Consider the following 27,454-nt stretch of genomic DNA (forward strand, 5'->3'; position numbering starts at 1 on the left):
TTAGAAATTCCTTACGGGTGCTACAATAATCTATTATGTTTTGGACAAATGGAAAAGTTACTCAACCAGGTCGGAAGCTTCAAAGTGATTGTTTTACATGCAAAATAAAATATGAAAAGTATACATACTTATATGAGAAGCCACTCGCCAGTAAGCACACTATTGACATAGTTAGTGCCCATTTAATCAACTACCTTAATGTAGGAGGGATGGTGCTTCCAAAACTCTACATTAAAATCTCAAATTGTGATATGGATGAATGAAATTTTTGTGGCATCAATAATCCGTTGGTTCCAACTGTTTTTCACCTAGACCAGGGAAATGGGCCTGGACAATGTATTTCAATGACACATGGAAACTGAGACTTATACTTAATGGAACTTTCTCTATTAGAAGCATAGCCCATTCAGTTTCTTAAGATGCCTATGTAACCTGTGTCTAGAACCCTGACACAATCAGGATCTACCAGTATTAGAGAGAAAAGTTCAGTGGTTTGCTCTTACGATTTTAGCCTTCTAGTTCAGGCATAGGCAAACTCAGCCCTCCAGATGTTTTGGGACTACAATTCCCATAATCCCTAGCTAGGGATCATGGGAGCTGTAGTCCGAAAACATCTGGAGGGTCAAGTTTGCCTATGCCTGTTCTAGTTTCTAGATCTCCTAAGAAAAGAGATGCAAATGGTATGTTTAAGCAAACTGCTTCACTAACATGCTTGCTCAGGTTTTTTTTCCTTTCATTTCACTTTATACATCCTGTCCATCATGCATGAATGGCATTCTATTAGTTGAACTCTAGAAATTCTGTTCACATTAACGTTCTGGTTTATTATCAGGGGGGGCGTAAAGAAGAGGAAGGGGGAGCAGGTTTCTGGAAATGTGAAGCTGGTACTAAGGCATTTGCAACAAATTTTAGCTCTTTATTTTTGTACAGCCATAAATGGAAAGGCAACTACATAATATATACGAGAATCATTTAACCAAGTACTAGTGTTCTGAAGATTAAAATGAGGCAGCTGCCTACTATTACTCTAAAGATATTTGCAGGCAAATATGCCAGTTAAGCTTGCCAGAAGAAATATCAACAACCTCAGATACGCAGATGACACAACCTTGATGGCAGAAAGTGAGGAGGAATTAAAGAACCTTTTAATGAGGGTGAAAGAGGAGAGCGCAAAATATGGTCTGAAGCTCAACATCAAAAAAACGAAGATCATGGCCACTGGTCCCATCACCTCCTGGCAAATAGAAGGGGAAGAAATGGAGGCATTGAGAGATTTTACTTTCTTGTGCTCCATGATCACTGCAGATGGTGACAGCAGTCACGAAATTAAAGGATGCCAGCTTCTCGGGAGAAAAGCAATGACAAGCCTAGACAGCATCTTAAAAAGCAGAGACATCATCTTGCCAACAAAGGTCCATATAGTTAAAACTATGGTTTTCCCAGTAGTGATGCATGGAAGTGAGAGCTGGACCATAAAGAGGACTCCCTGGTCCTGAATGGGGTTAACTCTGCCCCTGAAGGACCAGGTGCACAGCCTGGGAGTCATTTTGGACTCACAGCTGTCCATGGAGGCACAGGTCAATTCTGTGTCCAGGGCAGGTGTCTACCAGCTCCATCTGGTATGCAGGCTGAGACCCTATCTGCCCGCAGACTGTCTCACCAGAGTGGTGCATGCTCTAGTTATCTCCCGCTTGGACTACTGCAATGCACTCTATGTGGGGCTACCTTTGAAGGTGACCTGGAAACTCCATCCATAATCTAGCGCAGCTAGACTGGAGACTGGGAGCAGCCGCCGAGACCACATAACACCAGTCTTGAAAGACCTACATTGGCTCCCAGTACGTTTCCGAGCACAATTCAAAGAGTTAGTGCTGATCTTTAAAGCCCTAAATGGCCTCGGCCCTGTATACTTGAAGGATTATCTCCACCCCCATCGTTCAGCCCAGACACTGAGATCCAGCACTGAGGGCCTTCTGGCAGTTTCCTCACTGCGAGAAGTGAGGTTACCGTGAACCAGGCAGAAGGCCTTCTCGGTGGTGGCGCCCGCCCTGTGGAACGCCCTCCCATTAGATGTCAAGGAAATAAACAATTATCTGACTTTTAGAAGACATCTGAAGGCAGCCTTGCTCTGATGTTTTATTGTATTTTTAATATTGGAAGCCACCCAGAGTGGCTGGGAAAACCCAGTCAGATGGGCGGGGTATAAATTATTTATTATTAATTATTATTGTTATTATTATTACTACTACTACTACTACTACTACTGGACCTCCAAAACCTACCTGCTGCAATAGGAGTGCTAAGAAGCTGGCAGCTTCCAGATAAATCCCAGAAGGCAAACAATCCACCCTGTATTAAACTGCAGCTTCCAGCTACATTATAGACAGTTTCAGAAAGGTTGGTTGCCAGGGATTTTTCTCAGAGGCTACAAAGGCCTTAAGCTCCTCCCCCCACAAAAAAACCCCACACCTGAGCAACCCATTTTCATGCAAGATGATGTAAGAATTTTGTAACTTAAGAATGTGGTGACTGAGACTGCTTGTTTTCCTCTCCCCTCTACATCATCTTCCCTCTTCTGTTATGGCTTTTTAGACTACACTGGAGAACAATTGATTTGTAAACCACTCTGGGCAGTTTTCCATCAGAAGAGTGGTATATAAATATTTTGAATATATAGACATGAAATAATGTATGAGAGGCCCCTCAGAGGCTCTAGAAGAAACTCAAAATGCCCTGTAGTAAGTGTATTTTTAATAAGCTTCCAAAACATTTAAACAAAGGGGGTAGGGTGGGAATAAAAGTGGGATTCCTGGAAAAACCTGAAATTTGCAGTTGGGGGAGCGGAACTGAAACTATCAAGTAAAAAAAAACAAAAAATCTAAACTACTTTAAAAATATGAACAGCATTATACATTACATAAAATTGTATCATTCAGTCTATGAAGTGTAAAAGTATTTGTAGCAACATTTTCCAAACAGCAAATATTTAGTCCCAAATGTTAGAGCGAGCTGCAAACACCTGCACCTTAGCATACTCAGTAAGAGTTTAGTTTGTACCCTTGCATTTTGGAAGGTTAATTGTGGGTAATATTCCTACCACAAGACAGGGCTGTCCACTATCACCATTATTGTTTATATTGGCCTTAGATGTCTTGGTGCAAAGAATAAGAAGTAATCAGGAGATTAAAGGAATTGCAGTGGGGCAACGATCCTATAAATTAAAACCTTTGCAGATGATGTGGTGTTATCACTAGAAGAACCATTGGAGTCCACCCCAAAGGTTTTAGAAGAAAATTTTAAAAATATTGAAGACATAGCAGGCTTTAAACTGAATTAAAGCAAAATTTTAGTGAAAAATATGAAGGAGCGGGGGGGCGGGGGAGAATTACAGGAAAAAACAGGTCTTATAATAGAGAAAAAAGTAAAATACTTGGGGGTATGAGAAGAAGCAGTAGTTGTGCTTGCACTAATAGGTGAGGAAATGTATTTAGGAAGCCCTGGAAGTGAAATTTAGGTTGTGAGGTAGGATGATGAGAACCAGGACTTTCAAGATAGCTTTCTCTGAAATCCTACCAGTTTCACACACAGAGCCAGCTAGACAGGCACAGCTTTGCAGTATCAATGAGTGGATGAGATGGTGGTGTCAGGAGGAAGGATTTGGATTTTTCAGACACTAGGAAATGTTTTAGGACAAGCTGAGCCAAAAGGGTCTAGCTGGCTTGACAAAAGGGTCAAGCTCCACTTTTAGGACAAGCTGAGCCAAAAGGGTCTAGCTGGCTTGACAAAAGGGTCAAGCTCCACTTTTAGGACAAGCTGAGCCAAAAGGGTCTAGCTGGCTTGACAAAAGGGTCAAGCTCCACTTGAAAAAGGATGGATGATGCTTAAAATAAAAGATGTGCCACAGCAGTTTTTAAACTGATTGCAGGGGGTGAAGCCAACGGAAGCAAATCTTCCCACTAAGGCGTAAGGGGTATGATTGTTTAAATGGGTACTGGCACATGACAGAAGTTCAGAAAGACGAAAGCACCATAGACTAAAATGAAAAATGACAAAGACAGTCACTTAATGCTATGTTGCATACAACTGAGTAAGTGTCCCATTAGTGCAAGGATTTCTGCTTGTGCGTTGGGACTTTCTTCCCTTTCCTCTCATCTGGTGCCCTCTTAATCTGTTCTAGGGATTCCCCCACCACTCTGAATAATATCTGAGGACAGCAAAGAGAGCCATTTACTTAAAAGTAGGTTGGATACAACCAACAAAATTAAAGTGTTTATATGCTAGAAGACTCGAGTCAAGATGGATGAGCTGGACTACTTGGACTTTGAGGAAAATACAGTAATGGTAGGTGTTGTGTCTGGAGTTTTAATCCTAGAATAACAGGCAGGTATGATTTTAGAATGTAGTAATCTGATTGGCTGTTAGAGCCGTCCAATCTGGCTTCAGAAGGGAAGTTTAAATCAGCCTATCAGGTGTGACCTAGGGTGTGAATAAAGGATATATAGCCTGGGGTCTGGGAGGGTCAAGCAGGCAAGCACAGACAGAGCCACACCCGATAGGCTGGTTCAAGCTTCCCTTCTAAAATTTTACATTCTAAAATCCTACCTGCCTATTATTCTAGGATTAAAGCTTAAAACATAACAGTAGGCATAACAGAAACCTGGCAGAATGGACAGAACCAATGCACATAGTTATCTCTAGATACAAACCCTATAGGAAGGACAGGATGGGGCATACTGAGGTGGTGTCACTCTATGTATGCCAAAGAGGACATGGAGTCCAATAAGCTGGAAATTCCCAAAGGCACAGATTCTTCCTTAGAGTTGTTGTGGGTAGTGATATCGAGCCTCAAAAGGTAATTTAGCACTAGAGAAATGCTGTTGCTCCCCCTGACCAAAATGCTCAATGATCTTGAAAAGGAGAATGAGAAATCAATGGAGAATTGATCCGATCATAACGCGTTGAAAATGGACATGACACTATTACCAACCGGCTCCTTTAGATGGAAGATGAATGACAACTTGTTTAGAGATCAGGAGATTATTAAGAAGGCCAAAAAAACAATAAAGGACTACTTTGAGATAAATTTGAACACTGCAGTGGAAAAAAGAACAATCTGGGACGCAAGCAAAGCTGTGATGAGAGGGTTCTTGATACAACAGAACGCCATAAAGAAAAGATTACAAAATGAGAAAAAGGATAAGATTTTGGGGAAAATTAAAGAGTTAGAGAAGAAACTAAGAGTAAACCCGAAGTCACAGCCGATCTTGAGAGAAATTAAACTTCATCAGGCACAATATTCCAAACTGATAAATCAGGAAATAGAATGGAAGATTAAATTAATGAAACAAAAAACATTTGAATCGGCTAACAAATGTGGGAAACTGCTGGCTTGGCAGTTGAAGAAGAGACAAAAGTTGAACATAGTAACAAATTTGGAAATAGAAGGAAGATATATTCAGAACCCGGTGGAAATTAGAAAATGTTTCCAGAAATATTTTAAGAAATTATACACTCAAGGGCCACAAAATGAGGAAGAGATTGCAAAATTTTTGGAGAAAAATGGACTTAAAAAACTATCACAAGAAAATAGATCACTCCTGAATAGTAAAATAACACGATTAGAGATAGAACATGCCATTCAGAATATGAAGCTGGGCAAGTCTCCAGGGCCAGATGGCTTGACCTCCAAGTACTATAAGACATTAAGTGACTATTTGATTCAACCACTGATGGAGGTCAGCAATGAAATTATGGAGGGAAAGAAGGCGCCTGAATCGTGGAAGGAAGCTTTCATCACATTGATACCAAAAACAGAAACTGAAAAGACACAACTTAAGAACTACCGTCCCATTTCCCTTTTAAATGTGGATTATAAAATATTTGCTGACGTTTTGGCAGGAAGACTCAAAAGAGTTTTAAATGAGATAATTCATAAAGACCAGGCAGGCTTTCTCCCAGGAAGACACTTGTTTGCTAATACAAGGAACATTATTGACATTTTGGAACTTTTGCAAACAAATATTAACACCAAAGCAGTTTTAATTTTTATAGACGCGGAGAAGGCCTTCGATAACATCTCTTGGAAATTTATGAAGGGGAATTTAAAAGAAATGGGAGTGGGGCGGGGTTTTGAAAATGGGATTGATGCGATTTACTCAGAACAAAAGGCAAAACTGATAGTTAACAATGTGGTTACAGAAGAGTTTAAGATTGAAAAAGGGACACGACAAGGCTGCCCGATTTCCCCCTTGCTGTTTATTTCTGTCCTGGAGGTGCTCTTGAACTTGATTAGAGGGGACCGGTTGGTGCAAGGGATTCAGATCGGAGCGAAACAATATAAACTTAAAGCTTTTGCAGATGACTTTGTTTTGACATTGCAAGAGCCAGAATCTAGCACAAAAAGAGTGTTACAATTGATTCAGGACTTTGGTCGGGTAGCGGGCTTCAAACTAAATAAACAGAAGACTAAGGTGTTGGGAAAAAACTTGACAGATGTAGAGTCAGAACGGTTTCAGAGAGAAACAGAACTAACTGTGGTTAAAAAAGTAAAGTACCTAGGGGTAAACATAACAGCAAAAAATCTGAGTCTATTTAAGGACAATTATGAAAAATGTTGGTCTGAAATTAAGAGAGACTTGGACAGTTGGTCAAAATTGAAGCTTTCTTTGCTAGGCCGAATTGCTGCTATTAAGATGAATGTATTGCCTAAGATGCTGTTTTTGTTTCAAACATTGCAAATTGTGGACAAGACGGAGTGTTTCAGGAAGTGGCAGAGAGATATTTCTAAATTTGTCTGGCAGGGCAAAAAGCCCAGAATTAAGTTTAAGATATTAACTGATGCGAAAGAAAGAGGGGGCTTTGCCCTGCCAGACTTAAGGTTGTACTATGAAGCCGCAGCCTTCTGCTGGCTAAAAGACTGGCTACTTCTAGAGGACACTGATGTTTTAGATTTGGAAGGTTTTAACAATGCATTTGGTTGGCATGCATACTTATGGTATGATAAAGTTAAGATCAATAAGGCCTTTAAGAATCATATTGTCAGGAAAGCAGTGTTTAATGTCTGGACAAAATACAAAGACCTATTGGAAAATAAAACTCCAAGATGGCTATCACCTCTGGAGGCCAAGGCTCGAAAAAGACCCAATATGGAGGCCAAATGGCCGAAATATTGGGAAATAATAGAGAAAGAGGGTAATAATTGGAAATTGCAGAGTTTGGAAAAAATGAAAGACAAAGTGCGAGACTGGTTACACTACGCTCAGATCCAAGAAATTTTTAAAAACGATAAAAAGTTAGGATTCCAGGTGGAGAAATCGAAGTTGGAAACAGAATTGTTAGAACCTAAGACCAAAGTACTCTCAAGAATGTATAACTTGCTGTTGAAATGGAATACACAAGATGAAATGGTTAAGTCGGCCATGATAAAGTGGGCACAGGATATTGGGCATAATATTATGTTTGAGGATTGGGAAAGGTTGTGGACCACGGGGATGAACTTCACGGCATGTAATGCTCTGAAGGAAAATGTAATGAAAATGATATATAGGTGGTACATGACCCCAGTTAAACTTGCCAAAATATGCCATGTGCCAGACAATAAATGTTGGAAATGTAAGGAAAATGAAGGAACATTCTTTCACCTCTGGTGGACTTGTCCCAGGGTGAAGGTCTTCTGGGAAATGATATATAATGAGCTGAAAAAGGTATTTAAGTATACCTTCCTTAAGAAACCAGAGGCCTTTCTCCTGGGCATTGTCGGCCAGATGGTGCCAAAGAAGGATCGAACATTCTTTTTGTACGCAACAGCAGCAGCAAGGATACTTATCGCTAAGAAGTGGAAAACTCAAGATCTACCCACGCTGGAAGAATGGCAGATGCAGCTGATGGACTATATGCAACTGGCTGAGATGACTGGCAGAATTCGAGACCTGGGAGAAGAGAGGGTTGAAGAAGATTGGAGGAAATTTAAGACTTATTTACAAAAATATTGTGATTTGGTGGAAAGTTAAGTAGGATGTTTGATCATAAATAATTGGCCACCACAAAATCGGATTGGAATGGGATGTAAAGCGAGACTAAGAGAAATAAATTTGCAGAGGACTATATTTAAATAAGTGGTTATAAAATTTGCAAACTAGATGATAAATTGCATGGAAAAAATCTATGATGATGAAAATGGCAGCGGGAGATGTGAGGAAGTCCAAAGAAGTTATGAAATTCTGTTGAGATAAAAGTAAGGTTGTTTATTGTCTTTGTACTCTATTCTGTAAAAACCCCTAATAAAAATTTTATTAAAAAAAAAAGAGAAATCAATGGAGAATTAAATCAAGGAGGCATCTAATAGAGGAAATGCTGCAGTAATAGGTGACTACCATTATCCTCACATGGACTAAGTGCATATTTGATTCTAGATACTCAAAATGACCCTGCCTTAGAACAACAGGTAATGGAACTGAACAGAGGAGTGATGACCCTGGGGACTTAATCTTGAGTGGCCCCCAGGACCTGGTGCAAGTGTAGTTGAATCAGTTGAGAACTGTGGTCATAATACTATCAAATTCAATGTATGTGAACAGACAATTGCAAAAACAAACAAACAAACAAACAAACAAACAAACAAACGAAACAACAACCCCTGAACCCAGTCACATGTGACTTCAAAAAGAGGAAACTTCCCAGAAAAAGGAAGTTGAAAGGCAAAGTCAAGGAGGTCATATCTACCCAAAATGTTTAAATGTTGTTTTAAATTATAAATTAGAAGTTCAGCTAGAATGTATTCTAGAGATCAAGAAAAGTACACCAGGGCCAAGAGAATGCCTGCATGGTTAACAAGCTTGAATGTGACAATCAATCTCTGTATATTTTGCTAATGAATAATGTTACAAGGTAAGATATTCTGAAGACAGCAAAATAAGCCTACTAGAAAAACAAGATTTTTTTCCCTGCTGTCACTCTGCAAAAAGAGTAATCAGCATTTACAATACTATAAATTTATTGCTCAGATTCTCAGGACCATACCCCAAACTAAATGAAAGGCGAGGCGATTGAGAAATTCATAGCATACAACACAGAATGAAAAACAACTTCAAGTACTCTTGAATGTAGACACCCCCAAGATCTGTTGAATCATGTTTTTCACTGTAGATAACAGGCTTCTTGGAAGCTCAGCTATTACTGCCTGCCAAATATACTGAGTCACATCTTCAGACCTAGAAGGCTCTCTTTTAATCAACAACTGGACTGAGATATTTGCTCCAATTTTTTAAGGCAAAAAGACGCTTTAAAGCACACATTCAAGAATCTTGCATCTAGTAACCTGCAAGGTTAAGCATGTCTGCTACAAGCAGCAAATAAATTAGTGAAAGAAAGCTAAATTATATGTGTGTACTGCTGAGGAGCTCAGCTAAATGAACACTACAGGAGCTAAACAATAGTTCTGCCCTCATCACAGCATAGCAGAATTGCATCATATTGTGAATGGGAAACCGTGTAGCACAGTCCAATGATCACTGCTGACATGCCGGCTCATACTAATCATCATCAATGTATTATTAATTACTATTTATTTATTAATTACAGTGTTCAAAACCCCACAGGTGCCAGGCGCGTTTTGCGACTGGCGCAGGTTGAATTATTACCATGTGGAGATCTGTGGATGCCAGGTTGGCGACTAATATCTCCATCTGTCTGGGTCCTCCAGCTTTCTTAAGCAGGTAAGCAGAAGAACTTATTTATTGCATTTACATCCCATCCTTTTCTCCAAAGAGTACATGGTTCACCCTCCTCCTCAGTTAATCCCTACAACAACTTTGTAAGGTAGGTTAAACAAAGAGGCTGTGACTGGTCCAAGGTAATCCAGTGAGCTCCATGACTGAGTGGGAATTTGAACCCTGATCTCCCAGGTCCTAGTCTGACACTCTAACCACCACACCACACTGACTTCCAAGAACACTTCTGCTATGGGGCAGCTATAAAAATTAAGTGGATATATAAATATGGGGAAAGCAAAATGTCAATTACAGAAGGATCTGAAATATTTTCCATGAGGCTTGAATTTGTTTTATTCAGAATAATGTTTTAATGTGTTGTAAACCACTTTGAGCTTTTTTTCTTTAAAATATAAAGCAGTATAGAAATAATAGCTATTATTATTATTATTATTTCTTCAAACACACACCCATGGCATCTTGGTTTAAGATATATAAGGTTAGCTTATACATCTAAGTTCCTAACACTGGTGATGAAGTTGACAGTAGACAACAAAAGCTTATGTCATAATTAATTTGAACTTTTGTATCCTCTCAGACACAAGGCTTCAATGGAATAAGTACAGAATCAGCTTAAGTCAGTCAAATGAGAAAATAAGTGATGCAGATGCGGGAGTTAAAGTTATCTTTATACTTCAGTAACACCCTGCATCACTTTTGAAAGAAATTATTAAACTCGTACCCCTATTCCTACAACAATGTGAAAATGCTACATGCCCATCTCAGGGAAGTATTTTTTAAAGTATGCTTCAGACACTACATGTTAACAGGTCTTCAAACATCAGGAGTACAACTATGTTGCTTGTGAAACTTTCAATTATGAGACAGAAGCAGCCCTCAGAAATAGAGGTGATGCTCAGAAATGCCATGGAGCATGGAGAGAATTACATTAAATGACTCTGAATAAAACTTAAATGTCAGGAGGGCTTCAATCCTTCTTGAAGAGAAGCATAGTTATGATTCAATTTTAAAATGTTATAAAGTAGGCTAGCCAACTTCAACTAATCTAGAATTAACTGACTGAATTTTCATTCTGAACAAGCCATATATATGTATACATATTTCTAGCTTATAAAGCGTAGGAACATCCAGTAAATACAATTGTAGCTCTCTGCAGAATGCTTCTATAGTATACTTATGGTGGGGAAAAAATTTAAATGCTGTACTACTTTTTATGAGTACCTTCTGTGGATCTGAAAATACATACCTGTTACAACAACTAGCCCCATAAATGCCATCAAAAATTGCTTTCCTGTTACTAAGTTCACTGATTATGTATTAAATAAAAGGAGTAACTTAAAGGATTCCACTAATAGAATTCAAGCACATCACATGGAAGTGATATATACATTTCAGACAAGGTCTGCTAACAGTTGTGGTATATCACCGAAGTTATGAGCTGCTGAGATAGCTGTTGGTAGAACATGAAACTCTTCATCTCAGAGTTGTGGGTTTGATCCCCATGTTGGGCAAAAGATTTCTGCATTGCAGGGAGTTGGACGAGATAACTCATGCGGTCCCAACTTTACAGTTCTATGATTCTAAGATAGCCTCTTCCTTAAGCATTACTCGTTATACTACCTGGTGAAGTAGTGGTATATTTATTTATCCAGAGGCTATGTGCTAGCAAACTTAAACTTTCTGCTATGCAGCACTTTAAACAATCATATTTTGTATGACCAAAAACTTCTGTGCACAAATCACTCTTCTCGCCCTGTACATTACTTGACTTCACAAAAAACTATCATGGAAAACTATATCACTGTGTGTGTGCAAATGTTTTAAAAAGTATTTGAATCATATACAGTGGTACCTTCGGTTAATTCGTTCCGGAGGTCTGTACTTAACCTGAAACTGTTCTTAACCTGAAGCACCACTTTAGCTAATGGGGCCTCCTGCTGCGCTGCTGGAGCACTATTTCTGTTCTCATCCTGAAGCAAAGTTCTTAACCTGAAGCACTATTTCCGGGTTAGCGGAGTCTGTAACCTGAAGCATATGTAACCCGAGGTACCACTGTATTGCATAAAATTATCCCTTCAAGTGTGCAAAATTTAGCCATTTTTTCATACACATCACTGCAATTATTTAACATGAAGACGAATAACAACCTCAATGGTAAACCAGAATAACAGCTCATGAGACAATCCCACCTGTGGCTTATTTTCCTGCCCAAGTATCCAAACTCCTTGTATGACAAGCACTCTGTTCATCAGAAACTGATGTTTTTGTAGTATGCCATTCACAATCTCAGATTGCCTATTGCAATTCTCTTTAATAAATGTCAGTGGACATTTTCCACAGCAACAGATTCTGAAACACAACTGACAACTTTGAAGGTAAGGAGGCTTTCAGTTTTTATAATTAATTGTAATTGATTTTACTCACTGTATGATTTTTAAATACACCATTTAGACTCTGGTCATTAAGCAGCATATAAATATGTTAAATAAAACAAATAACAACCAGACAAGTTATTTAGGCTATTATAATGGTCTCACAGCCTTCAATTAAGTTATGCTTAACAGATATTACTCTATACAGTCAACATATCTGATTATTTTGACTACAAATAAGCCTCCCAATGCTGAGGAACCTTTCCCTTTTTATCTGGCAGATAAATCTTCCCCTATTCACCATGGCAAAAAACATCACTCCTCTGCATTACAGGTAGAATTGTGAACCCAATATATACAGTAACCTCAGTGCTTGTGCCCAAACTAAGCTCTCACACTTCCCAGCACAGTGAAACATTATTTTATCTACTGGATGGGCATTTTAATCTAGGTTCCACTTACATTTCTTTCCAAGAGGTCCCTATAATAAAAGCTGTAGGAATGGCTCTCTTCCACCAGAGAAAAACTGAAGTGTAACCTTGGCCATTGCAAGTGAACAAGATGTGGTGGCCTGGTTTGCACAAACAAATCCTGCCTTAGTAAGACAGGATATGCCCGAGTATTATACACTCACATGGTGGTTCTTTGCTAACTGAAAACTATGGCTTCTCTGGCAGTCCTCTTCCAGAATCTAAAGCCAACTTCACTTCACACATAATAGGAAACTATGTGTAACTTTGGCTTCCTGGTTTGTTTCCACATACCTATACAGTATGTAGGAGCAAAAGCAAGTGCAGATACAACCAATACCTTTCCCCTTAAACTTATATTTAATATGCCCATAAACATGACTGCGAAGTTCAACAAAACTAAACAAATTTAGTCATCAAATCAGTGGGTTCTGAGTGCCCTGATTCAGATTACCATTTCTGTAAAGTCAGCATAACAAAAATGAGTACACGGCTGGTTTTTTCTATCCAGGAGTACTGGATTTTCTTAACAGCCTCTAGACTTACATGCAAAACTGCCAACCCAGTCTATCCATGCCCCCCTTCCCCAAATACTATATATTTTCTTGACTCACGTAAAAGCAAAGAAGAGTGTGGTGGATCCTACTAGGAAGATTGCAGCCGCTGATACAGGGACATACTTGCTGGGTTTGAATCTCTTTCCAGATGCTGCTGGCATGTTGGAGCTCTGATCGATGATCCGCCCTGCAGCATAGCCTAGGCCCAACTGGAGTCAGAAAGGACAAGAAAATGCAGGAGGGACCTTCAAAAAGAAAAGCAACTGTGCAAAGGAGAGACTTTTAAATCTGCATTCAAGTTCTTGTAGTTAGCTGTTACGAGTCAGATCAGATTTATGAGTCAGTATGATCCAGATGAAAATGAATAGTAGTATGCACAACCAAAGTAAGTGTCACAGAAGACAACAATGGGAATTCTATATGTAGTCCCAAGATTCTTGTGGGGCAAGGAAAATTAAAAATATAAAATGAGAGCTTGTACTCCAATTGAAAATTCTAGTGGTTCAAGAAATCGTACCAGGAAAGCCCTGTAAAAATGTGCACTTCCTAGAGTAGAGATGATCCTCTTCTGAGGTGACACAGAGTTGAAAAATGCAGCAAATGAAGTATCAGAATTGGGCTAGACGTTTTAGTGCAAGAGTGCAGGATGAGCCAAATAAGCACCCCAAGGAAGGTGATCAATGAAAGACACAAAGTATATACTAGGTTTTGATGGTTTGCTTTGTTATTATTTTTGTTTCAGAAAACACGTGGTAATTTTGCAATGTAGACTCTGGAACAAGTTTCTCCTTTTTAATCTGTTTGTTGTTGCTCAGCAGAAGGTTATTGTGTTAGCAAATCTGCCATGCTTGTGCACATCATTCTCTGCCCCCCACCTCGTGCCATAAATGTTCTCTTCTTTTAAAGTAGGAGCACTCTCCCCTGATTTCACCAGGAACTAGGGTTGTCTGGCATTCGTTGTTTAATTTTGTTTATTTCTCTCTTGACTACTAAATCCGGGTAACAGCTGGTGCAAGGTTGAGCTGAAAATCCTTTTCTTTCAAGGGGGAGTAGGGGGCACACTGCAAGGCTGGTCTTGTGTTTTAGTCTCCTTATTTGTTCCCTTGTGTACAACAACAAAAATCCTTCAACAAGTCCAGTTTTACTGGTAAAAATTGAAAATTAAGTTTGAGATTGCTTCATTAATTATGGATCAGTTGTGTCTGGAGTAGACCCAGTTAGAGACTGAGTTTTCAAATGTTTTCCTAAAAATCCAAAATGTAACTGACAGTAAAAAGAAAAGATGCCTAGGACCTCCACACCCATGTCCTAGAGCACTTTGTCTGCTCCAAACTGTTGCATTCTCATGCCCCCTTCACACAAATAAAATTAATCCTTATTCATTCATATTAGCTTTAAAAGTCTTTAAATCATTTTGCCAACTTGTCATCTTGAGCTTCTTGTACCTAGAAGAGATAAAAATAAGGTTAAGCATTCAAGAGAAAGTGCAATGCAGTACTGATCCTTAGTACAGATCTGAGAGTTAAGAGCCAAAGTACTTTTCCCATATGAGAACCTATAATTATGGGTAACAGTCTTATGTGACTCAGTTTCCACATCTGTAAAACTTGTGAGACATGTTATATTTAGGACACACATCAGGACATATTTTGCACTCAGAGAGCTTCAAACATCCATTAACTCATTCCGGATTTTGGGATTATCTAAAATTATCTATTAATGTTAATAAAACTGAAACCCAAAAAGGCTTACCTTTATTTTCAGCATATTCAGAGCCAGGACTCCACTCTTTTAAAAAGGCAGATTTACAAAATTACTACACTTCAAAAGAAAGTGTACATTAAGGCAGCTAACTCTTTGTTCTACTAGAATTAGGTGATTGTTTCTCAAAATGTCAGGGTCAAATATTTCATGGCTCATATCTTAAAAGGCAGACTCTTTACTATTATACAGTTTTTATCCTTAAAATAGATTTGCAGAACCTAACTTTCAGATCTGTTACTTTGCCCATCAATCCTTTAAGCCTCTCCCCAGCTATGCACATGCCCTTTGACTGTATTTCCCATTGGTCAGATTCTCTCTCTTTCCTTCTGAACTGCCTTCTGGATGTTGCTTGCAAGATGATTAATAGCCCTCTCTTTCCCTTGTAGGTTTAACAAATAGATTCCTACAAGCAGGAACCTTGTAGTGTTTTCCAGCTCATAATGCTGTTGTGCATCCCCAACTAATAAAAGAACTCCTGTTCAGCAGCCAGCCTGGATCAGGAGCTTTGGAATGCTGGTCAGTGTTGCTCTCCCCCCCCCCCCCGCCATGGGGTGGGGTTTCAGGGAGGTTATTGCTGAGTCCCCCAAGCCTTTCCTTATCCCACTATATAATACCAAAGGGTTCTGTACTGGTTGCAAGCCCAGTTGATAACTAAGCAGTTTATAACAATATGCCGGGGGGGGGGGGGGCTTCTAAGAAGTGTGGTAAAGGGAAAATCTGTGCTTTTTTCTTTTTATCTTCATGCTATTTTTCTGCAGGCACATATGGAAAAACACCTTGCCCTGAAGGAAGGGGAGAAGAAAGAAGCTTGGGGATTTCACCCATCCTGCTCCCATTGTGGCCCCTCCATCATCCAAATGTCATCACATGGATTCCTGTAGAACCAACTTGCCCTGAGGAGACTGGAAAAGAGAAACAGCCTGGTGAACAGCCAACACCCAGCTGCCATAGCAACCCTTCCCCCAAACTGCAGTCACAGTTTAGCTTCTTTGCTACCTATCAACAAGAACATCCCACAAAGAAGGGAGGTGTGATCAGTAGTAATGAAAAACTCATATGAGAAATGAGACATCTGAAGAGTGAACTAATTGACATGATACAGGGAACTGTGGGATTAAATCATTTAACAAAGACGTTTCAGAACTTTAAAACCCACTTTTCCAATTATTTACTAAGTAAGATAGTACTGTCTCTCAGAACAACTTTTGAAAAAGAAACATCAACGATCAGAGTAGAATAAGACTATTGTTTGAGATTACAGGATGAGTCAGGTCCCTAGAAATACAGTAGGAGGTCTGTATACTTTGACTACCCAAATCCAAATAAAATTTCACGAAAGAGCTATTCCCTAGGGCCTAGAGCCAACTATAGGCTGAGTTATTTTAACTGGACCAGACAACAAATTCCAAGGCCAATAGAAACATAGCAAGAAGGTGTGGTACTCAATGTCTAGGAGTAACTATATTAAATGTGATGATCCCACTAGAATATCACAGAACCCTGCAGGACGGTACAATAAATGAATATGTACAGAATTTTTTTTACAATACCTCAAGTTCAAAGTTACCCATCTCCAATAAAAAAGGGAGTCGAAATACAGAGGACAAAGGAACTAGAGAAAGGAAGAACATAAGGGGGGAAAGGCAATGAATCTGTATATAATTTAACTGTACATCCAGAATGTAGCCATTTGGGCTCTCTGGAGCAAAGGGGTAAGAAATGGTGCTAATGGAAATTCCAGGGCAGGCAGTGAGAGAGGACAGGCAAGACCTTGCAGACAGTAACTATACTAAGACTATTTACTTATGGAAACCATCCTCCACTGCTGTTTAACCATGCTGATCCCCCTTTGTCTTATTTGCATCTTTTTTGAGCAGTGACATGAATTTTATTTGACCTTCTACATAGCTTTAAATAACTTCCAGGCTTCCTGGTGGGATCTGATACTTCTGTGTCTTACCACTTCTGTGTCTTACCATCTTCCTTTTAACAGATTCAAAGGGTGGGATTAAACTAATGGGTCCCCTCAGCGGAAGTCCTGCGCAAAGACTAATAATAATAATAATAATAATAATAATAATAATAATAATAATGTATTTATACCCCGCCCATCTGGCTGGGTTTCCCCAGCCACTCTGGGCGGCTTCCAACAAAAGATATAAAAATACAGTAAGACATCAATCATTAAAAACTTCTCTAAACAGGGCTGCCTTCAGATGTCTTCTAAACATGAGATAGTTGTTTATTTCTTTGACATCTGATGAAAGGGCGTTCCACAGAGCAGGCATCACTACCGAGAAGGCCCTCTTCTGTTTCTCTCTGCAATGGGGCTTCCCCCACCCCATACACATGCTAAAAGTAATTGACTCTGGGAGTATCAGGGAAAACCCTGGAGGAGAGGGGGATTGCTATGCATGGCAAGGAAGAACATGACACTAAATTTCTAATTTGGTAGAACTGCTGCACTCTACACACACACACAAAGAAATATAGTGAAATGTTGGCCTTTCTGGGAAATTTCCCACACTCACATGCTAAATTAAATTAAAAATAAATCTGATAGCATTTGTTCAATTATTTCCAAGCAGACTGACAGCATTTCTAGAAGTGACTAGAGGAGGAATGACTACTTCAGAGAGTGCAGAGAGAAGAAACACCAAGATGCATCTGCAGCAGCAGAACAATCTGCCCCAGTTGCAACACCCATGCTTGTCCCATATCAGTCTCTACAATCACAACAAGCGCTGTAACCTTCCAACAGTTTAACCCTCAAATTGTCTCCTATTGTCTCCAAAGACAGACGCATGCCAACCAACCGGACAGCACTTACATCTTCTATTAGATCCTGAGGACTGCTTTGGATAATTCAATAGTTGCCTCATTTTATTGGTTGTATGACTAATTGTTGCATGGCAAAATGTGTGGGGTTTTTTTAAACCAGAAATGTTTTCTGACAGACCTATGGTCCCCCCAAAAGCTTTTGTTGCTTTGCCCACCAGCAACTGAGTGAAAACAACAAGCATTTATGTTCCTACATTTTCTACTTATATGCCACTTGAAAAGAAAGTGGTTAAGAATTCAGAAACTGATGCTAGTCAAGGCACACTGAAATTAATGGATCTAAGTTAATCACATCAATTAATTTCAACAGAACTTACTATGAACAGAACTAAGATTGGAAGCAATCCTGAAAACTAACCATGATTTAACTCTTGCATGTAACAGCAGTAATTTAGCTGTTATTGTCAACCAGTGATGTGGGGTTTCTGGAAAACTTCTGGAGGGAATTTCGATACAAATTATAGAGTAAATTGCATGAGATAATTTGTGGTGCCTTAAGTGATTTAAATTAGAATATTTATTTTATCTGTATTTAGAGGCTTTTAAAATATTTATTAGTAACTGGCGTGCATTCAGTATTAGGAACAAACTTATGAAAGTGAAAAGTTTCTATGGAGAAATAAAGCACTGGAAAATGTTACACCCACATCACTATCTCAGCTAGACAATCTACTTCCAGAATCCTTTTAAAAGCAGCAAATCTATTTGTTTGCTCCATTACCTTCAGTATAGGTCCATCTTTTCCCAGGTACAGGTCAAATAAATGCATTTCTCTCTAGAAAAATACCAGTCGCAATATTTTCCTTTCAAGATGCCCGTCCCCCCCCCAAATGCTCAAATTACAACCGCTTATATGCAGATTTGCACCTCCATAAATTGTACAGTTTCAACAACATCCTGCTAGAGGGAAGGGCATATGCCTCCCTACAGCCCCCCAGGATGACCTACCATACTGTTTTGAAAAGTACCCCAGTGCCCTATATCAGCTTTTTAGGGGACACACAGGGAAGAGGGTATTGGCAAAAATCATCTCCCTGTACCCTTCCTCCAGCACACCACTACTCTTACCACAAGACACAATCCAAATCAACACTTGCTATTTCAAACAATTGCCCTAAATTTCAACTGTATATAATAATGGAAACTCAATGAGTACTATGTTGTTTGCTGGCATACAGAATAAGAATTCTAATTCAGGTAAGAGCTTGTCAATGGAGTTTCATGCTGCAGCATTACCTGAACCATCCTCAGCAAACTGCTTATTCTGTTATTTATGTTATATCAAATTAGAACAAAATACTTGGTGTTCAGTTTTAATTTTCTGCAATCTCTTCTTCCAATGTGACTCAGATATCTCATTTCCAGCACATCTGATATTACCCTCTTTATTCACTCTTCCTTCTTAAAAAAAAATATTTTCTGACTTGAATTATCAGCCCTCACACTTTTCACACATTATCATCTTCCTATAGTTAAATAATGAACATGTACAGTGGACGCTTGGGTTGTGAATGTGCGGGATGCACGTTCGCAATCTGCATCTGTGCACGCGTGGATTGTGGTTCGGTGTTTCTGCGCATGCACAAAGCGCGATTTAGCACTTCTGTGCATGCACAACTGCCGAAACCCAGAAGTAACCCGTTCCGGTACTGCCGGGTTTTGGCGGTCCGCAACCCGAAAAAACACAACCTGAAGTGGCTGTAACCCGAGGTATGACTGTATTGCTGATTTTCACCCTGAAGCCCTTTCATTCAGCCACCATGCTTCCCGATTTACCAAGGTTACCAATACAGTATAAGTAAAATGACTCTCTAAAGTGTTCCCTGGTATTATTTTCTTCATGTTCAAATATTACCTTCTATAGCCTTTCTGGTTGTCTCTTATCCACCTAAGCTTCCTTTTATTAGAAGAATCTGTTTCGTGATTTTCCCCACCTTTCCCCAGACACCATTACTCAGGTCACCATTACTTACTTACCCACACTGTTTTTTCACCTCACTGAACTTAACTCCAAACCCTTAGTCAAGGCAGCCAGTTTTGAAATTCACCCATTCCCCCCCCACAACTTTCCCCAATTCCTTATCCATTACATTTTCATTAAAGCGTCAATAGTCTCAGGTGAACCATCACAGCAGTACCTTAAATCTGCCTCCTTACACAAGCTCCACTATTCTTTACACCTCCAATTCATACATATACAAAGGCTGTACTACTGATTACAATTTCTTTAGCTCCCTAAACCCATATTTTTCTCACTCTAGAACACTATCAACAGTGTTTATATTAGGCATTAGTCTTCCTGAAACAATACCATATTCTTTTTTCAAAAACTTATTGGCATCTCACTCACCACCTCAAAGTACCGTATTTTTCGCTCCATAAGATGTACGTTTTTCCTCCTAAAAAGTAAAGGGAAATGTCTGTGCGTCTTATGGAGCGAATGTGTGGTCTCTGGCAGCGGCGGAGCTGGGGACTTTGGTTTCCAGAGTGGCACATCGCCCGTGCGAGCGTCCCCCACCTGTGTGAGGGGGTGGGGAGAGGTGAGGCGGGGGAAGAGGGCTTTAGAACACTCTTTAGAGTTCCTTCCATCTGAGGGCCTCTGTGACTTGCATGAGAGCAGCCAGGAGCCAGCACAGAGGGGGATCTTCCTCCCTCACACGCTCTGTCAAATTGGGACGGGGAGTTTTTTTCTTGCTTTCCTCCTCTAAAAACTAGGTGCATCTTATGGTCAGGTGTGTCTTATGGAGCAAAAAATACGATAATGCTATCTGTATTCACCAAGGCTTACTAGACTAGAATTCTAAGGATACAATTCTGTGCCACGTGCTGCAGTGGGTTTTTAGCTTTTTCTATTTTATCTGTAAGCTGCCTTGAGTCCCAGACAGAGTAAAAGGTGGGAAATAATGATCATAATAGGTGGAGAGGAAGTAATGGCATATATGATACACAAGCCCACTTCTTCAAGCCACTTTACAAATTAAGCTGTTGTTTTGTTTCTCAAGCCACTTTGCACAATATAGATGTAACTGCGAAGCTTCCTAAAAACAATCTCACAAGAGCTAGTAACTGTTTAAAGATGTTTATCCAAATAAGGCCCAGTTTTTAGCTCTAGTGCTGCAAAGTTCCAAGAATATCTTTATTCAGATCCTAAAGAGGAGTGTCTCTTAAACAGCTAACTTCAAATTATTGTCAACAGTTTTCCATCATATTAAAAAAAGTTTGGCTTGAATAGTTGTTTTTAACAATGTCAATTTCCTGCCGTCTTAAACAACTAGGTTAATATTAATTTAGCCATAAGAATGCTAGTTCTACAGTTCATCATCAAACAAAATCAATGCCCTAACACAGGGATGTCCAACAGGTTGATTGTGTTTTACTGGGATCCCCAGGAGGTTCTGACCTGAACCCCCCCCCCCCAAAAAGGGACATTCCTCTTCCATTCCTCCCTAAAAAATAGAAGCTCAACAACTTTGACCTGAAACCTCCCCAACAAAGCAGTAGATCACTGCCAGTTTTTTATTCTGCGAGTAGATTGCAGTCTGTTGGGAGTTGGACGTCCCTGCCCTAACAGATTCACTGTGTGAAAAGAAGATATTCTATGTAAAATTAAGAACCATTTTTTCAGATATGAATATTTACACCTAAACATATGCATTTCATTCTCATTGATAAAAAAACAGCTCTAGTGTAACCAGTCACCATCAGATCTTGCTTCTACGTGTAAGTATGGACTTTTTTGCAGGGTGGGAGGCTGGACCAAAGCAGAATAAAGTAGAAAACACATTACAGCAGCAATGACAATATTACCCAGTGTGCAGGTTCCTATATTCCCATATTCTTATATAGGGATTTTAAGGACATTACCTCTACAGTGGTACCTCCGGTTACGAACTTAAATCGTTCAGGAGGTCCGTTTGTAACCCGAAACCGTTCTTAACATGAGGTGCGCTTTTGCTAATGGTGCCTCCCACTGCTGCTGCGCTACTTCTGCTCGCATCCCGGGACAAAGTTCCCAACCAGGAGACCTACTTCTGGGTTAGCGGAGCTCGTAACCCGAAGCATTCATAAGGTGGGCGGTACATAACACACGGTTCCACTATATAGCAAAAAGAATAGCATGCAAAATATATACAGTGCAATGTCACATACTCAGTTGCTAGATATTGCACTGCCCTGATGGACATATGTCAAAAGATGTTTTGTCTCACAAACCAGGCCTAAACAGAAGGCCCATAATGCAAGACCTGTGCTGCTTCACTTTCCCTCCCTTATAGTCACTTTTAACCGTTTGTCTTTTCTCTCTTTCTGCTTTAAATTTATGTGAGTTATAACCACTTTTAACTATTTGCTTTTACCCCTCTCCTCTTTAAGACTTATGTGCTTTATTTTATTCACGTGTTTGTATCTTATGCTGGTCTGCGACCTTAATAAAGTTTGTTGTTGTTGTTGTTGTACAGTGCAATAAAGAAACACAGTCTTGCAGTAATATCCACGCTGCTCATATTAAATTAAAGCTTGCTGGCTGGGTAGACTCAAGCTGGTGCTCTTGAGCTCACTAAAGAGCTTCTGAACCAGCATATGCCTCTACTAATGGAAGTGTGGGGGCTATATTTGCATATTATCCCCCCAGCCCCTGAAAACAGGCTGCAGATAATTGGCAGACCTGTCAGAAGAGGGAAGAAGGTGACACAGAGGCAGGAGAGGTGAAATCAACAAAAACTGCTTGCTTTCTCTTTGCTGGATCAAAAGCACTTATGTGAAAGTAAGGGCACCAACTGAAATACACCCACACTCAACTTAAAAACGTACACTTATTCTTTAAAGTGCTTTACAATTCTATTCGGGTTCAATATTTCCTGCTTTCCTTTTATTTTTCCAATCACATTTGAAGGGATCTCTGAAATATTCTGATATGTGTCCTTGCCTGAATAGTTGCTAGAACCTTCTTTCTCTTCGTTATCTACAGGGAAGGGCAAAGTTCTCATCATACAGTACAGGATACGTTTTCCTGCACAAAGATCAGCTTATCACTATATACTGTCTCTTCTAAGTGAACCAGGTTTTCCAAACAACTGGAAAGAACGGGAAACACATATACAGCTATGATTCATTACTGTGATTTATACTTTTCACGATAAAATACATTTAAGGAATGGAGACATTACCACAGTATACTCACTAATTAGTTAAACTTTATCAAGATTTAGATATGATGTAGTGTAACTTTTACCTAATCAAAGCCTCTATCACATGTGAATCACACTGGCCCCACCTTCAGACATGGGTGTTGATTTCACACAAACACACCATGGAAGCAAAGCTGAAAGCCCAATAACTCTCTGTGAACCACATGTACATCGCCTTGGGTTCCATAGTTGAAGAAAGGTAGGATATAAAAAGAATAAATTTTCAGAAATAAAACAATGCCATGTGAGTCTCGCTGGGTATGCCACAGATGGGCACTACTACCAAGAAGGCTATACTCAGATGACAGAAGTGCCTGGAGTGAAGTTTCCAAAGAGGACCTTAATGCACATACAGGTTGGTATGAGAGCAGGCAGCCCTTTGGGTACTTGAGTCCTAAGCCTTGTAGGACTTTAAAGATAAGCTGCAGCACTTTGAATGGTACTTGGAAATGGACTGGAAGCCAATGTAAGTTTCTGAAGACCAGTGTGATGCGTTTCTACTGATCAGCCCCAGCCCCTGGTGGCTATATCTAGAACTAACCGCAGTTAATTCTTCAAAGATTCCCACATATAATACATTTCAGTAATTAATCCTAGGTGTTACAGAGCATAGAAAACAGTGGGCATCAGAATACCGTATAGGTGACATGCCATATAGAACAGAGGGGAACAGTTGGGGTTGCAGGGAGAATTATCAGTATGGAAATATAAAGGAGGAAACAACTGATAAATGATTGTACTGATCAAGGAGTTGTGCATGCGGTATAGGTGCAGAAGGAAAGAGGCTTAACAGAGAGAGGGGTTCAGGAAGAAAAAGGATTAACAGGTAATGACTTAAAAGGAAAAACAACAAGCTAGAACAGTACCCCCAAAAAATTTCCTAGTTAATGTTACCATGCAATCTAAGTTAATATCTAAAAGCAGCCTTCAAATTCATTTAAATTGTACATGCCTGGTATTCTTGTTGAGGAGTTAGGATAATAAGGAAAACATAAGATACTTCAATTCCTGAAGTGCTTCTGCAAGCAAACATTAACAGATGAGGGAGGACCTGCTCCATCCATTACCAAGGTGACTTTGTGTACAGGAGATAAAAAGGTTTACTTCCTGAAAAGCAGGGCAGAGGCAAATGCTGGGATGTCTTCTTAACACTTTCAATCAGTCTTCCTTAAGTAAAAACATGGGGTCTATATAACTGCCCAGGAAGCATTTGTGAGAAATACAGATGGCATGCTCTCCTGAATAATCCCTAGAGAAGAAACTAAATTTCTTCACTTTTCCACCATATGAACACAAAGTAAGAAGCAGAGGAGAGGAGGGCTTGGTAAAGGTAAGAAGTGAAATATGATGTACAAAATATAAAAGTATCAGCTAGTTAACAAGTAAGTATCTTTGCTTTTCAGCAAGATCTTTCAAAGGGTTACTTATGGAAAGCGTTATCGTCAGGAGAATAAGTAATGCCATCTACATTTTGCAAGGCTATGATCACACACCCAACACAATATGGAAGACAAGCCCCGTTTCTACATTTCCAACTTGGTCCCCTCACTCCAGCTATCGCCACACACCTACAGGCCGGGCCCAAAACTATAATTACAAACCTATTAGTAGATACGATACCCTTAAAACAAGCGGCCTTAAGTAGGCCACCACCTTGTCAAGTGACCACGGTTTTATAGAACAGAAAGTGGGGGGGGGGGGGAGAGTGGAGAGAGAGAGAAGGAGCTTATCGGGAAAGGAACTTATCCACTCATGAGTATTACCGACAACACAAGCTGCTACCGGCACGGAACTCAAAAGAAAAACACTTCGCAACCCCTCTAAAAGCGAAAGTAACAGTAGCTGTCGCAAAGAGAGAGCGGGGGTGCGGCTGGGGCCACCTACGCGGGAAGGGCCCTGAGGGGACGTAGGTGGGGTGGAAGTTACACTCTCGGCCAGCCCACGGCAGGAAAAGGGTGGGCTGGGAGGTAAGGCAAGCGAGGGGGAAGCACGCGACGCGGCTACTTCCTTCTCTACTCCCTCACTCTTCACTACCCCGAGGAAGGGCAGGGAGACGTTAGGCCCCGCCGAGCCGTTGCTGATGGAGTCCCTCTCCACGCCCGCCTCGCCCTTAGGTGGAGGTAAGCCTCTCCCTCCCGTGCCCTCGCTACCGTCACCCCCCGGCCCGCCTCGCCTGGCAACTCACCCGCCAAAAACGTTCCCGCTGGTGCCGCCGCCGCCGCCGCGCCTGGCTCCCGCCCTGTGAGGCGAGGAACTCGCTCGCTCGGCCCAAGCAGTGAGGAGAAGCACCAAGCAAGGGGCGCGGGGCGCGCACGCGCGCTCTCAAAGCCGTCCGGGCTCGCGACGCGGCTCGCCGGTTGGTCAGGTTGCTGCTCGCCCGCGCTCCCCCACGCGCGCGTGCGCACTCGCTCCCCAGTACACCCCGCCTTCGCCTTCGCCTTCCTTCGCTCGCGCTCTCGCGGGCATGCGCGGGAAGCGATAGGCTGAATGAAGGAAAGGATTCGTTTGCGTAAAAGGGGAGGAGCCGCGCGTCTACAAATCGTGATTGAGGGAAGAGAGGAGCAGCAGCAATAGCAACAGCAGCATTTCCACACGCATGCGCCGTCTCGTGGTACCCGAGAGGACCAGGACCACCTTACGAAAGAACTGGGAGGGGTAGGGACGAAAGTATAGGGCGAGCATGCGTGAATCGTCCTCCCGTATGCAGATTATTTCTTGACGTCCCACTTCCAAGCACCTTATTGGCACGCTGAGGCTGAGATTGACAAACCTGATATCCAGTCGTCTATTAGACTTCATATAAGGTGACGATCTAGTGGTGTCATTGATTTAACACGGAATTGCTGATTAAAATCTCTCTTGCAGTTTGTAGTGGATCATTTGTAATTGTATTTCTAGATATCTCAACGTTCTTTTAATATACATAAATGTGGTTTGTGTATGTATATATATGAGTTTAATTAAACATTACGCAAACATTGTCATCTTTTTAAAAAATCTGTTCTTTTTTTAATTTAATGTTTAAAATGTGCTGGGCACTGTCCTGCAGCACAACCTTTTACGTGTATACTCACAAGTAGTGCTCATTTATTTCAAAGGGTCTTAATCCCTGGTAAATTATAGGATCGCTGCAGCATTAAACACACTTCTACTTTTGACAAAAGGACTCATTGCACAAGACAAGTTTGGACTCTTAAACATAAACATTTCATAGTCAGCATGTGTGAAAACAAATTTGCATGTCATCTCGTGTTCCTACCTTAATATTTATACAGTTCTGTATCTGAAGAAGTAGGCTGACCCTGATCAAAGCTTCTGTTATATTTAATATTAGCCTGAAAATGTATTAATTGATCTGTACTTTAATAAAGGGTGACCATATTTCATCTACACCTTGTGAAGCAAGCTCTCCATCTAGCTGTGAGAAATGTGATTTTTTTTAAAAAGACCATAAGTTGTGGAGAAAACAGAGAAGCAAGATATGTTGCGGTAACAAGGATTGAAAGCATATCTACAGTACTGTATAGACTTAAAATAGTTTAAACAGCCATTCATTCCTTCTTCCCAAGGAATGATAATTTTGTGCAGAAAGGCTATAGAAGTTTCCAGCACATTTGCTAAATGGTAGTTTACAGACATGACTGTTAAACATAGAAGTTTGTGCTTTAGATATATTCAGTGTTTTTTTCCAGGGAGTACTCAAGAGTACACAGTACCAGCACCTTTACCCCCAAAAGTTAAAAGTGTGGCACTTACTGTAACAACTTCATGGTGAGTACTGGCACCATTTTTCTATTAAAAAACAAGACTTCAACAGAGTATGTTCTAGAAGGAAGCACCAAGATACACTGTATGGTCATTTACAGTGGTTTTTTGAGATATGCAGGCATCGTATCAGTGTGTGACACTGAATATTTTTAGGGGGCACTGAATACTTTGAACCTACAATTTTGGTATGGCTGAATTAGCATCTGCTACAAAGCAGGGTGAGAAATGTCACATAAAACTGCTCCATAGCACATATTTTGTAGATAAATAGGGCTACAGTAAGATAACATTACTAAAATAAATAAGCTTTTGTATTAATGATCATATGATCCCTTGATCACTTTCCTCTGTGGTGTAATACTTCACAAGAACTAAGATTTCCAGACACAAGCCAGGCAATTTAAGTAGCAGTGGTTGGAACAGACTAAACCGAAATGATTTAGTTCCACATTATTAAATTACAGCTACAGTTTTTTCCACCTAAAATCCAGTTGTAAACAAATGGCAATTTGAAGAAGATATGCAGCAACTGCCCAGAGAGCCAGGGGCTTTTGAATGGTACTTCTGAGACTAGTACAGGCTGACAGCCATGGTTGACTCAAGATATTTTGCTTCCTGAGGCAAAGAACACAAGCAACCCCACATTCTAAATGGACTGGCAGCAAAATCTTATTTCCAACACTGACAATCGAACAGCACCCTCTACCACAGGCATAGGCAAACTCTGGCCCTCCAGATGTTTGGGACTGCAATTCCCATCATCCCTAG

The 27,454-nt window shown here is 40.3% G+C and overlaps 1 protein-coding gene across 1 annotated transcript in view; it reads right to left on the minus strand.

The window, feature by feature from the left end:
* Window positions 1-25,325, minus strand: part of ZDHHC5 (zDHHC palmitoyltransferase 5) — a 51,962-nt gene extending 26,637 nt beyond the window's left edge. Inside the window, exons 1-2 of the mRNA XM_083700802.1 lie at window positions 25,104-25,325; window positions 13,185-14,572 (exon numbers count right to left, since the gene is read on the minus strand). Of these exons, the coding sequence (XP_083556928.1) occupies window positions 13,185-13,288 (104 nt within the window). The 5' untranslated portion in view covers window positions 13,289-14,572; window positions 25,104-25,325. The remainder of the gene's footprint in view (window positions 1-13,184; window positions 14,573-25,103) is intronic.
* Between the last annotated feature and the right edge of the window lie 2,129 nt (window positions 25,326-27,454).

This window comes from Podarcis gaigeae (assembly GCF_964106915.1).
Source record: "Podarcis gaigeae genome assembly, chromosome: 1".
Lineage (NCBI taxonomy): Eukaryota > Metazoa > Chordata > Lepidosauria > Squamata > Lacertidae > Podarcis > Podarcis gaigeae.